This window comes from Gambusia affinis, linkage group LG04, assembly GCF_019740435.1.
Source record: "Gambusia affinis linkage group LG04, SWU_Gaff_1.0, whole genome shotgun sequence".
In the NCBI taxonomy this organism is placed as follows: domain Eukaryota; kingdom Metazoa; phylum Chordata; class Actinopteri; order Cyprinodontiformes; family Poeciliidae; genus Gambusia; species Gambusia affinis.
Window position 1 is genome coordinate 27,866,253 of NC_057871.1, and position 15,381 is coordinate 27,881,633.

At 41.3% G+C, this 15,381-nt stretch overlaps 1 protein-coding gene across 1 annotated transcript; it reads right to left on the bottom strand.

Moving 5' to 3' along the window:
• Positions 1-1,666: 1,666 nt before the first annotated feature.
• txndc11 (thioredoxin domain containing 11) lies at positions 1,667-14,578 on the bottom strand. The gene is made up of 13 exons (XM_044115657.1): positions 14,066-14,578; positions 12,339-12,435; positions 12,085-12,204; positions 10,912-11,009; positions 10,252-10,381; positions 10,004-10,097; positions 8,563-8,675; positions 8,256-8,459; positions 6,180-6,882; positions 5,561-5,763; positions 4,705-4,817; positions 4,528-4,608; positions 1,667-3,789 (listed from the first exon to the last, which is right to left on the bottom strand). The coding sequence occupies exons 1-13, from the start codon at positions 14,188-14,190 to the stop codon at positions 3,300-3,302; spliced, it is 2,571 nt and encodes an 856-aa protein (XP_043971592.1). The 5' UTR covers positions 14,191-14,578; the 3' UTR covers positions 1,667-3,299.
• Between the last annotated feature and the right edge of the window lie 803 nt (positions 14,579-15,381).

Genomic DNA, 15,381 nt, shown 5'->3' on the forward strand with positions numbered 1-15,381 from the left:
CTGAAGTTTTCTGAAGACAAAGAATGCATATTTAATAAATTCTAAAATGTTTTGAAGTGGCTTGTTTGTCAGATTAAACGTATTTTTAGTACTTAAAACCTTCAAGTTTCGTACTTAAAGGTTTTTTCTTTTAGTCTGATGTAATATTCTACTCCTAAATGTTTTTTTCATTAACTGAATAGAAAATTATCATAATAAACCAAACTAAAAACTTGAATAATCGGTCCGTGTGTAATTAATTGATATAACGTGTCACTTAATGAATTGGGTTCCTGACATAAACAAACGTTTCAGTAACGTGCAGAATAAGCGTCTCTCTCTGAACTTACAATAAACTGCAGAGTGATTATCTGATTTCCCCACTAGAGGGGGCTGTGGTCCTTCAACTCCCAAATCCAGCTTCGCTTCACACCAGAACTGGGCTGCATTGTCTCAAAGAAAATGTCTCACTAACTGGTTCGTTTCTGTGATTGCTTGCTTTCACGTGACCCAGTGGCATCTGACCTCTGTAAAAGGTCACAGCGAAGTTTTCAGCAGAAGCGACGTTCAGTACGAAACACTGCAGGGTGACCTCTGAAACCTCTGTAGGAGGTCCAGAGGGGTTTAAACTGATGGACACACTTTCTGGAGGTTCTGGAGATAATATAACATGGATATACAAGGATAGCATGCTTTCATAATAATGCTGTCATCCTAGAAGAAAACAGGCCTGCTGCTTATAAAACAGAAGCCTGAGAAACTAAATGATACAATTCATTTTTCCAAAAATAAAAATAAAAAAACTCACCACAGCCCAAAATATAGAAGCCACACAGAGAGTTGATACAGAACAATTTGATCTCCTGTATCAAACAAAGATGATCTATTACTATCACCCACAAATAAGGCCAGAGTGGAAATGTCATTTAGTTTGTACCACTTTCTGTTTCTGACAGACTTGTGATCCTTAGAGAAGACAGAAGCTGCTATATTCGGTCTGGAATTAGCAGCGCATGTTCCTGTCAACCCAAATTAGACAGGGAGGCTAATAATTCTTTCTCCAGGCACCAAAGTGCATCAGCCTCCTAAACGTTATCATAGAAACAGTGATTTGCAAAGGTGCCACATGTTGTTACCACTTCAATTTTTGTATTGTATTATATTATGGAAACACCCCCAAACAAAACCCATAAATAAGTGCATAATTGTGAAGAATGTAGCATTAAGAGAAGCACATAAACTTACTCATACTTATTTAGATGTAAACATTTCATTTTGAGTTTGATAACTTTTCTAAAAAAAATAACTTTTTTTTTTTACTAATATAATAGATTGTGTGAAAAGATCGAGTTACTTTTGCCCTCTGAAGAAACGTAGCGCTCCTGATCAAAAACAACCAATCAGAGTCAGGGGGAGGGTCTTGGCACTAACAATCAATCTTGTGTACACGCTGCTAAACAGCAGAGAAACATCTCAACATTCCAGGAAAACCGTTTATCGTCCCCGCTGTACTCATCCTGACAAAACACCAGCAAAGGTAAAAAGACTTTTTCACAAATGTGGATTATTTCTTTCAATAAACTTCAACCAGATCATGCTTTATCTCTAGTCTTCTGACAGGCAGGCAGGTGAGGAGTGAGGATTGTCTGTAGTGATGCCCGATCAAAACTGAAGCACAAACAGCACCGCAAGAAAGACAGAGACGTTTAATCAGTAAAAACCGGTGCAATATCTCACATGTAAACAACTGCAGCATCTCATTCTGAATACCTGAATAGTTACATAGAAATATCTTAGAGAGTCAAAGATTTCTGTAAAAATAAATCAGTGTAGCAAACCCATCATTACAACCACCATTTGAATTAAATTATATAGATATATATAAAAAAAAATAGGTAGGATGAGACAAGAGATTTCTCTCCTCTGGTAAATACATCAACACTTCGCTTAAAATCTGTGGACTTATACTAATCATTAAGAAAACACCCACTTGATTGTGTAAGAAACATGGAGGCGTGGAATTAATGCAAAAAAAAAAAAAGGAAAGTTTGTAGAAAAATAATTTTTTTATATTACTAATTATATTTAGGTTGCAATTCCTCATGAAAAAGTTAAAAAGTTCACACTTCAACACAAACTGAAGTAAAAGATGGTTTTACATTTGACACTTGGACAGCAGGTGAGTTCACACAGAGGAGGTGGAAAACAAAAGGCCCTTCGTTTTATTTTAACCTCATCAGATCATTCCTCCGTCAGCAAGTCTAAAGAAAGGTCCTCCACCACTGAACCACGACAGCTCCTCTAAACCTTTTGATAGAAATTAACAGTCTTTGTTTTATGACATGGCTTTTATTGTGAAATATGAAAGGAAGCAACTGGAATTCATCCCAGTTGGACTGGTTTTATCGGAGCCAACAAGCTGACCGGTTTCCCACGTCAGCCAAACCTTTTGATGTCCATTTCCATACATGTAATTATTCCTGGGTACTAGTGTTTAGCTTCAATGCTGTCATTAGAGCTGCAGCGTGTAACTTAGATTTTTATATATAGATACACATTTGTTAAAATTGTCACTAAGTTGTAATAATATAAAAGAGATAATCTGCTATTGCTGTGTAAAAAAAAGAAAAGAAAAAGCAATCAGAGGCAGGTGTTAGCGCTGTCAATCAATCCTGTATACATGCCGCTAAATGGCTGAAAAACACCCTTTATCCTCTGTCATCAGTGGCAATGGTAACAAGCCTTTGCATTCACAACTGGCTCTGCTGTCATCACAATCCTACATGAGCATGATTGACAGCACCAAGACACTGCTCCGAGCTCTGATTGGCTGTTTGGATTTTTACAGTTAGTATTGGGACACCAGAGTAGCTCAATTCTCAGATTTTCTGTCTCAAACTAAATTCAGGACTTGGTGAAAGTTTTAACAAATGTGCAAACAAAAGACATTTGTTTTTTTGTTTGTTTTTAAATAAAAGTTACCTACCACAGCTTTAAATTGTACAGGAATCAAAAATGACGGATTTGGCTGAAGACGATTAATCAGAAATGAACCGGTGTGTTTCCATGAGTGGCTGTATCCAAAGCACTTTATAAAAGTGCATCATGTTTCCATCTTTTCCTCTTTTCTTTTTTAAAGAGCCCAGGTTAATCTCAGTGTTACCAACAACCTTTTTTAAGTTTAGGTTTAACATGACATCCTGTTTGCAGAAGCGCACATTCCTCTTCTTTCTGCATGTTTTAAAAGTCTAATCACAGCTTTTACTCCCTCCGCCTTCAGTCTGTCCTTCACGTCCTCCTCCTGAGTCGCCGCCCTGTCATCAGGAAGCCCGGTGGCCGTCTTCCTGTCCCGCCTCCTCTCTGTCCGCCTCGGCCTGCTCGTCGGCCTCCGTCCTGTCCCTCAGCGCCCTCAGCAGGACTTTGAGCAGCACGTTCTCGTTCAGCAGGGTCTCCGAGGCGTCCGCCAGCTCCTGCAGACGCTTCAGCGCCTCGGCCAGCCGCCGGCTCTTCTCCTGCATCTGCCTCTCCAGGCTCTGCTCGATGCCGCGGATGTCGAACTTCAGCTGGCGGTTCTCGCGCCACAGCTGCGCCAGCTGCTGCGAGAGCCGCTGGCGGGCGTGGTGCAGGGCCTGGACTTCGTGCTGGAGGGCCAGGAACTCCGCGTGGAGGACGGCGCCGGAGCCGGACCCCGGCGCCGCGGCGGACGACCCGTTGGCCTGACGCAGAGAGTCGGAGTGCTGCAGGATGAAGCGGAGGAGGTTTGGCACGGTGATGGGAAGGTCGGTGGGATATTTCACACTGAGGTGTTTCCTTAAGGAGAAACAGAAAGATAGTTATAGATCACTCTGTTGGAGAACATGGCGATCTTTTTTTCCTTTTCCTGTTTTAACTAAACCTCGTTAAAGAAGCAGTATTATGTGGCTCCCTGGCACAGTGTCATTTTTAAGCACAATCAAGTAACCATGTAACCTTCAGTTGTTATAAAAATGTCATATATATAAAATATGACTTGTAAGAAAAGATATAGCTCCTCCTCAGAACTACAGATTCCAAGCTTCTGCTTCACAAAGTGGCCCTTTCATATCTCCCCACTCAGCTCCTTCAGACTAGCCAGGAGCAGCTAGCAAACATCTGGTGGAACTGAGCATCTGCTAAGATCATTATAGGAGCTACTTCTCAGTGAAACTCTGGTAAAAACTTTGTTAAAGGGTTGATAGAGGAGCCATGTTGTGACGGCTTTCTGAAGGTGGAGTTTCGTAAATAGGAGCTTTTAAAAAGACACCCAACTTGAATATGTTAAATTAAAATCCGATTTGATATATGCAGCATTTTTACACCGACTTAACTTAATATTGTTACTTGATTCTGCTGTAAAATGGCACTTTGTGGCTGGAAAACGCAACATGCCATTTTGATTATTAAAACCCAGATTTACTACCAGAAACAAAAGGTCATAATTACTCTCCCACTCTGAAAGGGACAACCTGCATTCAGCAGAAATGAAATATTGCTGTGCCAGTGATTCTGACCAGCTGTCCAGGCCCTCACCTGTGTCTGGGGAACAGCAGGAGGGAAGGGACGTGATCCACCATGAACTCCCAGGGAAGGTCGTTACGAGCCACATTCACCCTGAACACAGAACAGGGAGCTTACAGTGTTTGCATTTCCAGGTGGAACGAGCCTCTGACAGCAGGGCTGACAGGGAAACGGTCAGAGAAAGGGCACCTGGCCACGGTGACGGTGTGGTTCCCCTGCAGCAGTCGGGCCAGCTGGATGAGGACGTGGTTGAGAACGGAGCAGAAGCCGCACCACTGAGTGTAGTAGAACAGCAGCACATCCTGCAACGACAAACCCACATTACCACATTTACAAAAACAAACAAAAAAAAACCCTGATCTTTATTTGTTTTTGTTGTTTTTACGTCCCAGTTCTGTGCTTCTGTGAGAGTTGCCATGTTTTAAATTTCTTGCTTTATTCTTCCACAATGACATTAAAAACAGACGTGACCGAAACTTTGGCAATATTCACAAAAAAAAAACAAAAAAACCCTCCCACAATTTCGCAATCGCGTTGTTGCCGTCAAATAAGAAACGCAAATAAAATCACAGCTGAACATAACATAAGCCGTTAAAAAAAACAAGCCGCGCCACAAAGAGTGACTCCAACTACTTCCTGTCGTCTTCTTCTTTGTGCTTTGCATCAGTGGCAACATTCGCTTTTTGATCAGGTGAAAAATGTTTTTGTTGCAGTTTGCAACAGAAACAAATTCTGATGTGGCCAAAAATAAATAAATAAATAAATAAAAAGGAAAAAGACAAAGAAGAGACACTGGACTCTAGCGCCAAACCTTTTTTATCAAAAATAAGTTTTCCAAAATTGACTTGTTTTCATCAAGCAACTTTATTTTCAAAATGTAAAATGGTGCAACTATATAGTCAAATAAATGCAGCTAATGATCCAACTTCTCTCCCTTGATCTTTTCATTAAGTTTAGAGCAAAAAATTATATTCCACTGTGTGGACGGCTCAATTTCCATTTAAAAAAAAGATCCCAGGCAATCTGAATATTTATTTCTTTAAACCTTTTGATGGTCCATGATGGACGACACGAAGGAGGAAGTGGTCAACTCGGTGATGAGGCGGCGCTGCTTCTGCTGCTGTTCCTCCTGAGGATCGGCTCCACCTCCACCTCCACCTCCACCTCCGCCCTCCTTCCTGTCATCCTCTCCGACCAAATGTCTCTGCAGGTGGCTGTGCGGTGAGCTGAAGTTCCTGATGAACGTCTCTTCAGTGTGACAAAATAAGTATACATTGAATTTGATTAAAAACACAAAAATAAAAAGACAACAAATCACTGTTTGTTTTTCAGCAGTTATGAGGCAAAACCTGAAAATGATTGCTCCGCAAGTGACTCAACAGGCTGTTGCTGGGTAACCAAAGACTGAGTTAGCCTTGCTAAGCTAGCTGTGAGAGGTTGAGCAGCTACAGTCTTTTCATGGCCTACATCCCCCAGAATTGGATGTGTTATCTATTGATATTGATCACCTGTCTAATCACAATATATATCGCTATTGATTTATTGCACAGCCCTGAAAAAGAGAACAACCGAGTCTCTTCAAGGCACTTCTTTATCGTTTTGCTTTTTGTTTTTAATTTTAAAACTCCACCTGATCCATTTTTTTGTCTAACAGTCAACCTTACCTAGAGACTCTGTCAGCGTGGCGTCTGGGTTGTGCTGAAGAACGTAGTGAACCTCGTACTTCAGGTTGACGATGGCCACAAACGTCCAGTCCCGGTTGCCGTCGCCTTCTGTGGAAGCCCCTTTGTGAACAGAAGAGTTTTTTTGGCTCGACGCTCCGAGCCGCTCTGCCAGAGGCCAGTTGAGGCCAATGTCCAGCACGTAGAACCTGAGAGTCCTGTTAGTCCGACAATGCAGCCCCGTGATGCCGTCGTTCTCCTCCTCCTCTTGGACGGGAGCAGAGGATGGAGGGACGGTCGGAGGGGGAGGAAGTCCCAGCTCTTCTTTGGCTTGTGATTCATTAAGCTGAGGTTGTAAAGTTTTACAGCAGGCACTGAACTGAGTAAAGGGACTGTAGCTGCTCACATAGTGGCTGCAGCCCTCGGAGGTCGCGCTTATCCTGGATATGGGAGAGGGTGGCTGGTGAAGGCAGCAGCGGTCCAGATAAGTCCTGAATCGGTCTCCTTCTCGCGAAGCGGACGGAAACAAGCAGCGAGCCGAGGAGGCGGGGAGGCTCGGCCCGGACAGCCTGAGGCAGACCTCGCACGCGCTGGTTCTGGACTCCGGAATGGGAACGGATCGGCAGCACAGCGAGGTGTAGAACGGGAGACGGTCGTCTGCGCTGGGGGGCTCGCAGGAGTGGTAACGTACAGCGATGTCTGCAAACTGAAATGCAAAAAGGAAGAAGAAGCTAATCATGAACTGAGTCATTATCAGCCTGGCGGGCAACCAGGAGGGGCAAGCAGAAGAAGAGTTGTTGGTGCATTTTAAATAGGATTTTTTATACACCAGTAACAGCGACAGTAACGATGGTTTAAACTAGGTTCATAGTTGACGCATCGATTACGCTGTCCCTGTACCTGCCCTCATATGCCATTATTTCCTAGTTATAATGCTATAATGTTTGTGCAGCTCCAAATTTTGTAACTTAACGTTTGTCAACACAAAAAAACAGCGACAATGTTTTTTGGATCCCCAAAACATCCAAAAAAAAACCTCCCTGTGAAAAATTCACCCAGGACAGAAAATACTCAAACACAGAGCCTATGTGAAAGACATGATGCAAATCAGGAGTTTATCGTATCGTTTATCGTGATACGTTTCTTCAATTCCAAGTTATCACCATCACAACAAATTCCTATTAATTATGTTTAAAAAAAAAAACTGTCCATGTTTTTACTATTTTTCTCAGCTGTTTGTTCAATAAAGGTGCATCAATAAATGTGAAAATAAGTTTGAATGCAATTTCTTTATTCATTTTGGTGATATAAGTCACAATTATTGATGGTGATGTTTTTCAAGAGCAGTATTGGTGTTGTGGCGATACCGATGCTCTGCCACGCCGTCGCAACCATTTAGTTACCTAAGAAAGTAGTAAATTGTGCACCAATTTCAAATTTTGATGATTCTGAAATTATTCATGTAATAGTTGATATATACAGTATTTTCAGAACATCTGAAGATCACAGTTACTTGATTAGGATATAAAATGTCAGTGTCTGGCTGGAAAACACACAATATGTCCTGGCCCTTTAATTAACGTCCCAAACTATTTGTTTCTACATGGAGGGGATAACATTTCCTTACTGGAACATAAGATCCATCTTTGAGAAAAAAATAAAACAAACATCCTAAATTAACTGCAATATTGTTTAGAAACCAAGAACATATTTCTTTGAAAACCAGTCAAAAGTGACATATGGTTCAGAATAAACTAGACCGTCTCTCTCAAAGTCGCCTTTCAAAGAGACGTGGTTAAAACCCGAAACCAAAAATCAAATCAGAAGAAAACCCTGGTGATACAGAATGGTAAATGGACTGAAATCATATAGGATTTTTTTTCTTTTTTTTGTCATAGCAACCACTCAAAGCACTTTACACAAGGGCCACATTCACCCACACACAAACAAGAAGCTAGAATTAATCCCATAAAGTTTTAGACTGCTAGATGACTACCCACTGTATCTAGTCTGGGGAACATGTTCACTGCAGAAAGCATGCCAATTGTTACTGAATCCATTTGGTGCATGAGTGTTCACCTGCTGTAGTATGGCACTTGGCTCAGGCTGCAGGGGGTCATGTGGCATAAACAGAAGCAGTGCAGGGCCTTTCGTCAGCTCGTCCTCCAGCAGGCGGGACTTCGTCCCCGGAGGCAGCAGCCACTGGACGACCGTCTCGTAGTGCTCAAACACCCACTTGCAGACGGCCTCCGATGTAAAGTTTAGCTTCTTTCTTGGAAAAACCTGGGTGGGAAAACATTCCCACAGTGTGAACGACTGTGAACGCAATCAACATTCAGTGTTTGTGTTGGGAACCAGGCTGTGCTGGCCCAGTGACGCTGCCTACCAGAGAAGAGTTGAATCTTCTGTGCAGGTAAACCGTTTCATCCTCTCTGAGAGAGACGGCCTCTGCCACGTGTTTGCTCGTCACAACTCCAAACCGCACAACGCCGTGGAAATCTGCACAGGGTAAAACCGCTAAAGCCACAGTAAGCAACTTTTACAAAAAAAATACTTTTTTTTTTTTTTTTTTACATATTTGTTAAAATTATCACTATGTAACATGAGACAGATAATCTGTGAGGAGAAAAAAAAAAAAAAGCTCCACTGCCTTTTTGCTACAGTCCTGCTGTCATCTGACCCGACACACAGCTAAGTGAGAAACAACCAATCAGAGCCAAGAGGAGGGTCTTAGTGCTGTCAATCATCCTCATGTACGCGCCCGCTCATGTCCTCCTGTTTGCTCTCTGCTGTGCGGCAGCTGGTTCAACACAAAGGAGCCCATCTAGTTAGTCGTAAATGCTAACTAGTTAGCATGACCAGCGATGACGGCAGTCCTGTAACGGTGAGTTGTTTTTCCACCTTTAGCACATTGAGCAGCGCATACCCTAGAATGACTGAGAGCGCTAAGACACTTATCCTGGCTCTGATTGGTTGTTTTGACTTAAATTCATGACAAAAGTCAATTGAACAAGTTTTTTTTTTGTTTTTTTTGTTTTTTCCCCACCAGGGGGTCTTTTTGTGGGCTCTAGTGTCCCTTATATGACAGTAGGAAGAAAGGAAAGGGGGAGGAAGACGGGGGAAGACATGTGGCAAATGTCGCCGGGTCCGGGAATCGAACCCGCGACGGCCGCGTCAAGGACTCAAGGCCTCCAAATGTGGGTCGCGCTATCCCCCACGCCACCACAGCACGCCCGTCAATTGAACAAGTTAATTAATGTAACAGGTAAATTCACAAAAGTGGTGTAATTTACAGCTACTTTAGCTAGGCACTGCTGAAAAAATACACTTGATTTACTGCTTGTCAACCCACACAGCAGATATTTTGGTTGGTTGTGGCTCAATCACATAGGAAGAGTTAGAGCGCTACTTCTAAACTATCGGAGAAAGTCAGAAGTAGAATAAAAAGACAGGTGCTTATATTCCCCAGAGTAAGGGGCTCGGCAAATCCCTCCCAATGTCAGGCTGTACAACACAGAGTCGCTAGAGGCCTGTTAGTAAGCTAACTGTTAGCATTCAAAGATCAAGTACAATTAAAAGGAATCAACAAAAAAACGGTCTACAAGTGACTGTAGAAACATTGGTTTTGTCAGGAGCCTCAAATAACCAAATAATGTTTTGTTATTGATAAAAGATATTCAGTTTATAAAACAGTTGATCAATTATTGCTACTGAAGTTGGTCCACTTTATTGTGCTGACAATCATTTAAACTTTGCTTTTGTCCTTGTGAGTGTACAGAAAATGTCAACGAAATGTGGGGAGGATACAGAGATTGGAAAACGTTTACCTCTCCTTAGGGTCTGCAGGGCGGAGGACAGGTAGGTGACGTACCCTGGAGGCTGTGGAGAGGAACTGAACTGGAAGAAACCCACCACACCAGACTGTCAAGACACAAGACAGACGGTTAGAGAACGTAAGAATGAACCAATGCACAACTGGACAAACAGAGGGTTTAATACAATATTCAGCAACACAGGCGAAGCTCCCATGTTTGCAGAGACGCCCTTCATTAAACAACCTGAAGCCATAGGATACCTCATGCTGGGTCAGGAAGTTTTCGAGATGCGCTCTGGTCGGGAGGTAAGTCAGTGGTGTGATGACTCTGAGGGTAAAACTTTCAATATATGGAGCCACAAACGGTCCTCTGTACTCGATTGGCCCAAACCTGCAGCAACACATGAACAACTCAGAGGTACAATTTGGAAAGTTAGATAAAACATACCTTATTGGTAATCTATTTCTATTGCCATGGACGGAGTGTCCAAAGTGTTTCTAGCCTACAATTCATGAACTGGACTTGGCTTTTTGAAAACAAATACAATAAAAATCCTCCTAAAATGGGAAACACAAACTAATGACATGCTTTGCTTACAAACAGGATCTCCATCCATTAAACTTAGCTAATTAAAGGAAGAGCTTTTGAAGAAAGACTGACCAGTATCCTTTGCTTGTTAAAGAAAATTCACACAAACAATTTCTGACAAAAACAAAATAAACTAAATTAATTAGACCATAATTATTTTGGTCTAATCTTTAAAAATGTCTTTGTTTTATCAGAATATGAAGTACTTAGATTATTAACATGGTAAAAAAATAAATCTAATGCAATAAAAGATGTTTTGAAAAAAAAGTTTAAGTCATTCGCTCACATCCCTGGTTTGTGTTTTCACAGCCCAAACCACGGTTCCTCCTTACCTTCTGTAGAACAGATGGATGATGGGATAGTGATAGAAACGTTTCTGCCTCCTGCATTTCCCTCGACTCCACCAGCAGTTAACAGCCACAAACTGCACCTGCAACACAGAAACCAACAAAGCTGCACCAGAGAAACTAAACCAAATGAGGATTTTGATGCAAATTTCTCCCGTCGTGCTGAAACGACTCCTTCACTTGGTTCAAAAATGAAGGAGTCGGAATTTTTTGACTGACAAATTTGCTTTTTTCTTTTACAAACTTTACTGCTTTTGTTTTATGATGGCAAATTGCACTGTGTCTAAGTTGCTATACAGGGTGATCAGGTAAAATTTTAAATGGCAGTTATGTATTTTTCAGGCTTAGAGTACTGTTTTATGGCACAATCAAGTAACTATGGTGCTTTCCGTTTTTATACAAATGATGTATGTATCAAATATGACTTTAAAAAAAAATTTACTTTGAAATATGGCCTCTGTCTCTTTAAGAATCTCTTGCTCTTTCTAACACTGCACCTGCAGGAAGTCGCCTCTCTATTAACCCTTTAGCAACGTTTTTGAGAAGTAGCTCCTATAATGAGCTCAGTGTACTCAGCTCCACCAGGTGTTTGCTAATTGCCACTGGCTAGTCTGAAGGATCTGAAGGAGCCACAGGGGAAGACTGCTCTGTGAGGTGGAAGCTCAGAAGCTTGTAAAACTGCAGCTCAGAGGAGGAGCTTCGTTCTGAAAGGCGGAGCTAGGTTCACCCAGGTGTTTTGCCCAGCTGAATGGTTGCCATGGGAGATTAAAGGATTTCTTAAACATGCATGAAAACAACACTCCAGGGATGTTTTTTAATGAGTGAATAACATTATAACATGATGCGAGGTTAATAGTGCTGCCCCTATAAGTATACAATACTAATACAATAAAAACATCAAGCTAAAACATGAAACAAAGCTGAGGCTAAAAAATATGTGAAAGTTTGTCTCTAAACTACTGACTTGGAATACATATACTCATTGTTTACGGATGTGCATTTTTTTTTTTTTTTAGATATATTGGTATATTTATATCTTTACAGACATATTTACCCCTGTAGATGCTTACAGTGCATTATGACAGGAAGAGCCACAACCTGAAGCTGTTTTAACAGCTGGTTAAACCCTCCTGCTTTCAGCGGTTTGTGCCGCCATACCTGTTTGGCCAGCTTCATAGCAACCTGTGTCACTTCCTGTCGCGCAGCCATGGAGTGAGCACACCAGGGAGCATAGAAGAAAATAAAAGACACCTCGGCCATGCTCCGGAGACGTTCCACCTGAAGAAAAAAATTCAGAGTTTACTTCACGTGATGCTAGTCTCAAATCTACCCACGGAGCAGCAGCCGATGCATTTAATAAAGCGAGCCTCATTTTCGCGCTTTAGTCACCACACGGCGTTACTGATCCTCACCTGGTCTAGCTGACCCAAGTAGAGGTCCACTACTGGGGCATCGGCAGAGAAGAACCGGACCGGAGGCTGCGCCGCCGCCACCACGTCCTTAGCGCGGCTACACATGGAAATAATGAAAGGATGAGTGTGAGGAATGATGATCAACAACATCAGCTGGTTGTAGCTCTTTATTAGCAACAGCGCAAATCTGCATCGGTCAGAACTGGTCAGTGGCACATGTACCACCTGGGTGACCCAGATTCTGTTTAATTCAATATATTAATTCAACAAATTATTATCATAGCAAGACTTTGAACAAAGAAAGCGCCACACGAATTCAGCTGGTTGCATCAGATCCTGATAACTATTGAAAAAGATTTTATCTTTTTAGCCATACTGCCCAGCCCAAGATGGAGCTAAAAGCTGGGAGACAATAGTAAATCCAGAATTGTATTCGGAAAACCCTGTACTAGAGGAAACATTGTTATTATTTATTTTTTACTTTGCATTCCCTTTCTGAACATTTTCATGTTATCTATCTGGGAATACAAATCTCTGTGCCGATTCAAAAAAACAAAACAAAACAAACAAAAAAACCCACGAATTATCTAGCATAGGTTAACAATTATAGGAGAACGTTCCAAGAGAACGTTTCAACAAATTCTGCAGACCTTAAAGTGGACTTTAGTTACAAGGTGTCCAATTTTACAGTTTGGATTCTGTCACCCTCAAGCCATGAAAAACTAGCAGTGTCCATCTTGTACCTCAGACAGGTAGACAGACCCTCTCTCACACACACACACACAATTTATCACAATATTTTTTTGTGGCAATATTGTAGTAATAATAAAAGTGACTATAATAACCATTCATTATTGTTGTTTAAGATTACTCCATAGCTGTGATTGCATGACACAGCAATTGCACAAACACAAATACTGCTTTAGAAAAACATTCCCAATAGGAATACACTTCTTTAGAACACTAGTCACAAAAAGTATTGTCTTTTTGTATCACTAAACCACACACAGAAAAAGCATCTAATTGTGTTTTCAAATTAATAATACATACATATTGATGCTCTCATTGAGCAAACAGTGGAGAAAATAATAAAACTAACGATCCCAATGATACCGACTCTTGTATTTCTGGGGGAGGTAAACATGATTAATTGGAATTAATTGTGACAACAATCAATCAGAATTGTTATCATGCTAAGACATTTATAGCGATAAATGATAAATGATACAAATTTGCACAGACAAATTAAGCCGGAGTACCTGGTGAGAACCTATTCATTCAAGAAGAGGTCGTTCAGGATGAACCTGATGGGGATTTGTACTCAGGACCTCTTAACACTTGTTTTTACCGGTCAGATTTTATCTTGAGTAACTGGCGTTTTACAGCAGAATGAAAAAGAACCTGTCTTACAGTCTTACAGTACAGTCATAGCTTTAATATTCGGCTCTGCTCGAATCAGATGAATAGCACAAACAAACGAATAAAGTTATGAACAAAAGAACCAGAGATGTTGGCTGTTTAAAATGGATAAACTCGATGGTTAATCCTCTTGTCTGTCAGCACACGTCAGATTAACCACAGTGACCGGGCAATAGTAGCTCATTACAACCAAACTGTATCACAACTCGGCAAAACAAAGACGAAAGACGTCCCTGGCTCTGCTGTTCGGAGTTTGGGCTTAAAAAAAAGCACAAACCTCCCCCACAGAAACAGAAAGTTTTGAGTACCTGCATGTGAACTTCACCGCCAGTACGAGCAGGACGCTGAGCACGATGGCCCCGCAGAGAATGTCTGGTCTCCGGGCCATCAGTAACAGCACCTGCCGGAGAGACTGCCGCACCCGGCGCAGCATTACCGCCTCAGGTCTGCTCTCCACACCATTTATACGCCCCGGATGCCGCTCAACGCGTTCATTTGCCTCCCAGGGTAGGAGGGTGACTGGTTCAACCAGGGACAGAGTGGAGCTGGATTGGACATGGGTGCTGTTAGAGTTTAAGGTATTCAAACACAGCCAGTCCAACCTTTCTTCCCCACGTCGACTTTTTACTTCCGCGACAACGGCGTCAGGGAGAGTCCACAAAGCGCACTACGTTGGATAAAACGTGAAATACGCTGAAGGTTTTTACAATATTACGGATTAAAAGCGTCATTAAAGCTCACGACAAAAAACGTCTAAGATATTTTGACCATTTCATAGACAAAATTATTTTTATCCCTTCTGCGTAAGCACGTTTGTGTATTTTTGCGTACAAGCTCGAATCTGCTTCTTTAAGAAAGTCCCTTCAATGGCTTTGACGTCGGTGACGTTGCTGCTACGCTCGCTAAAATGTTCATACACTAGGGGGCGGTGGTTTTAAAACCAGATTAAAATCAGCCATTTATGATATGGCTTCAAAAGTTGTTCATAATTAAATTATATTTAACATAGACAGTGGCAGTTTGGATTTTTTTAAATCCACTCTTAATTTCTTTAAAAGCGCCAAGTCTAAATGCTTCAGATTCAGTCAGAATTATCTGGTTTACCCAAACAAAAAACAAGTTAATAAAGATCTATAAAAGTAGTAAAAAATATTTAAGTTTTTAAACAGGAAAAGATTAAAAGAAATGGGACATGACTCAGCATAATTTACTGTTTTACAGCAAATTCCTGTTTGGCAGAATATACGGGGGAATTTTCCCCATACAGAAGACATGAAATCCTGCTTTCAGACTGAAAATGTGTGCTTATTTTAAGAAAAATTCCCCCGTAAGAATAGTTAAAACTGCATTTGCCGTCAAAAGTTAACGGTCTCAAACAAACAAGATATCTGAAAATAATCAGGTAGAGCAAAAATATAAAAGAAAAAGACAACTATATGGAAAAACATCCAAGTTTACGGTGTTAAGGAAAAAAAATATGCATCTGAAAATTATCCTGAAATGCTAAAAAAATGGGGGGCAAAGACAGATGCCTTTAAAACAGGTAAGGAGATAACTGGCCTAAATGCAGTAAATTATAAAAATAACAATACATATTATATCAGGACCTGAGCATTAAATATTT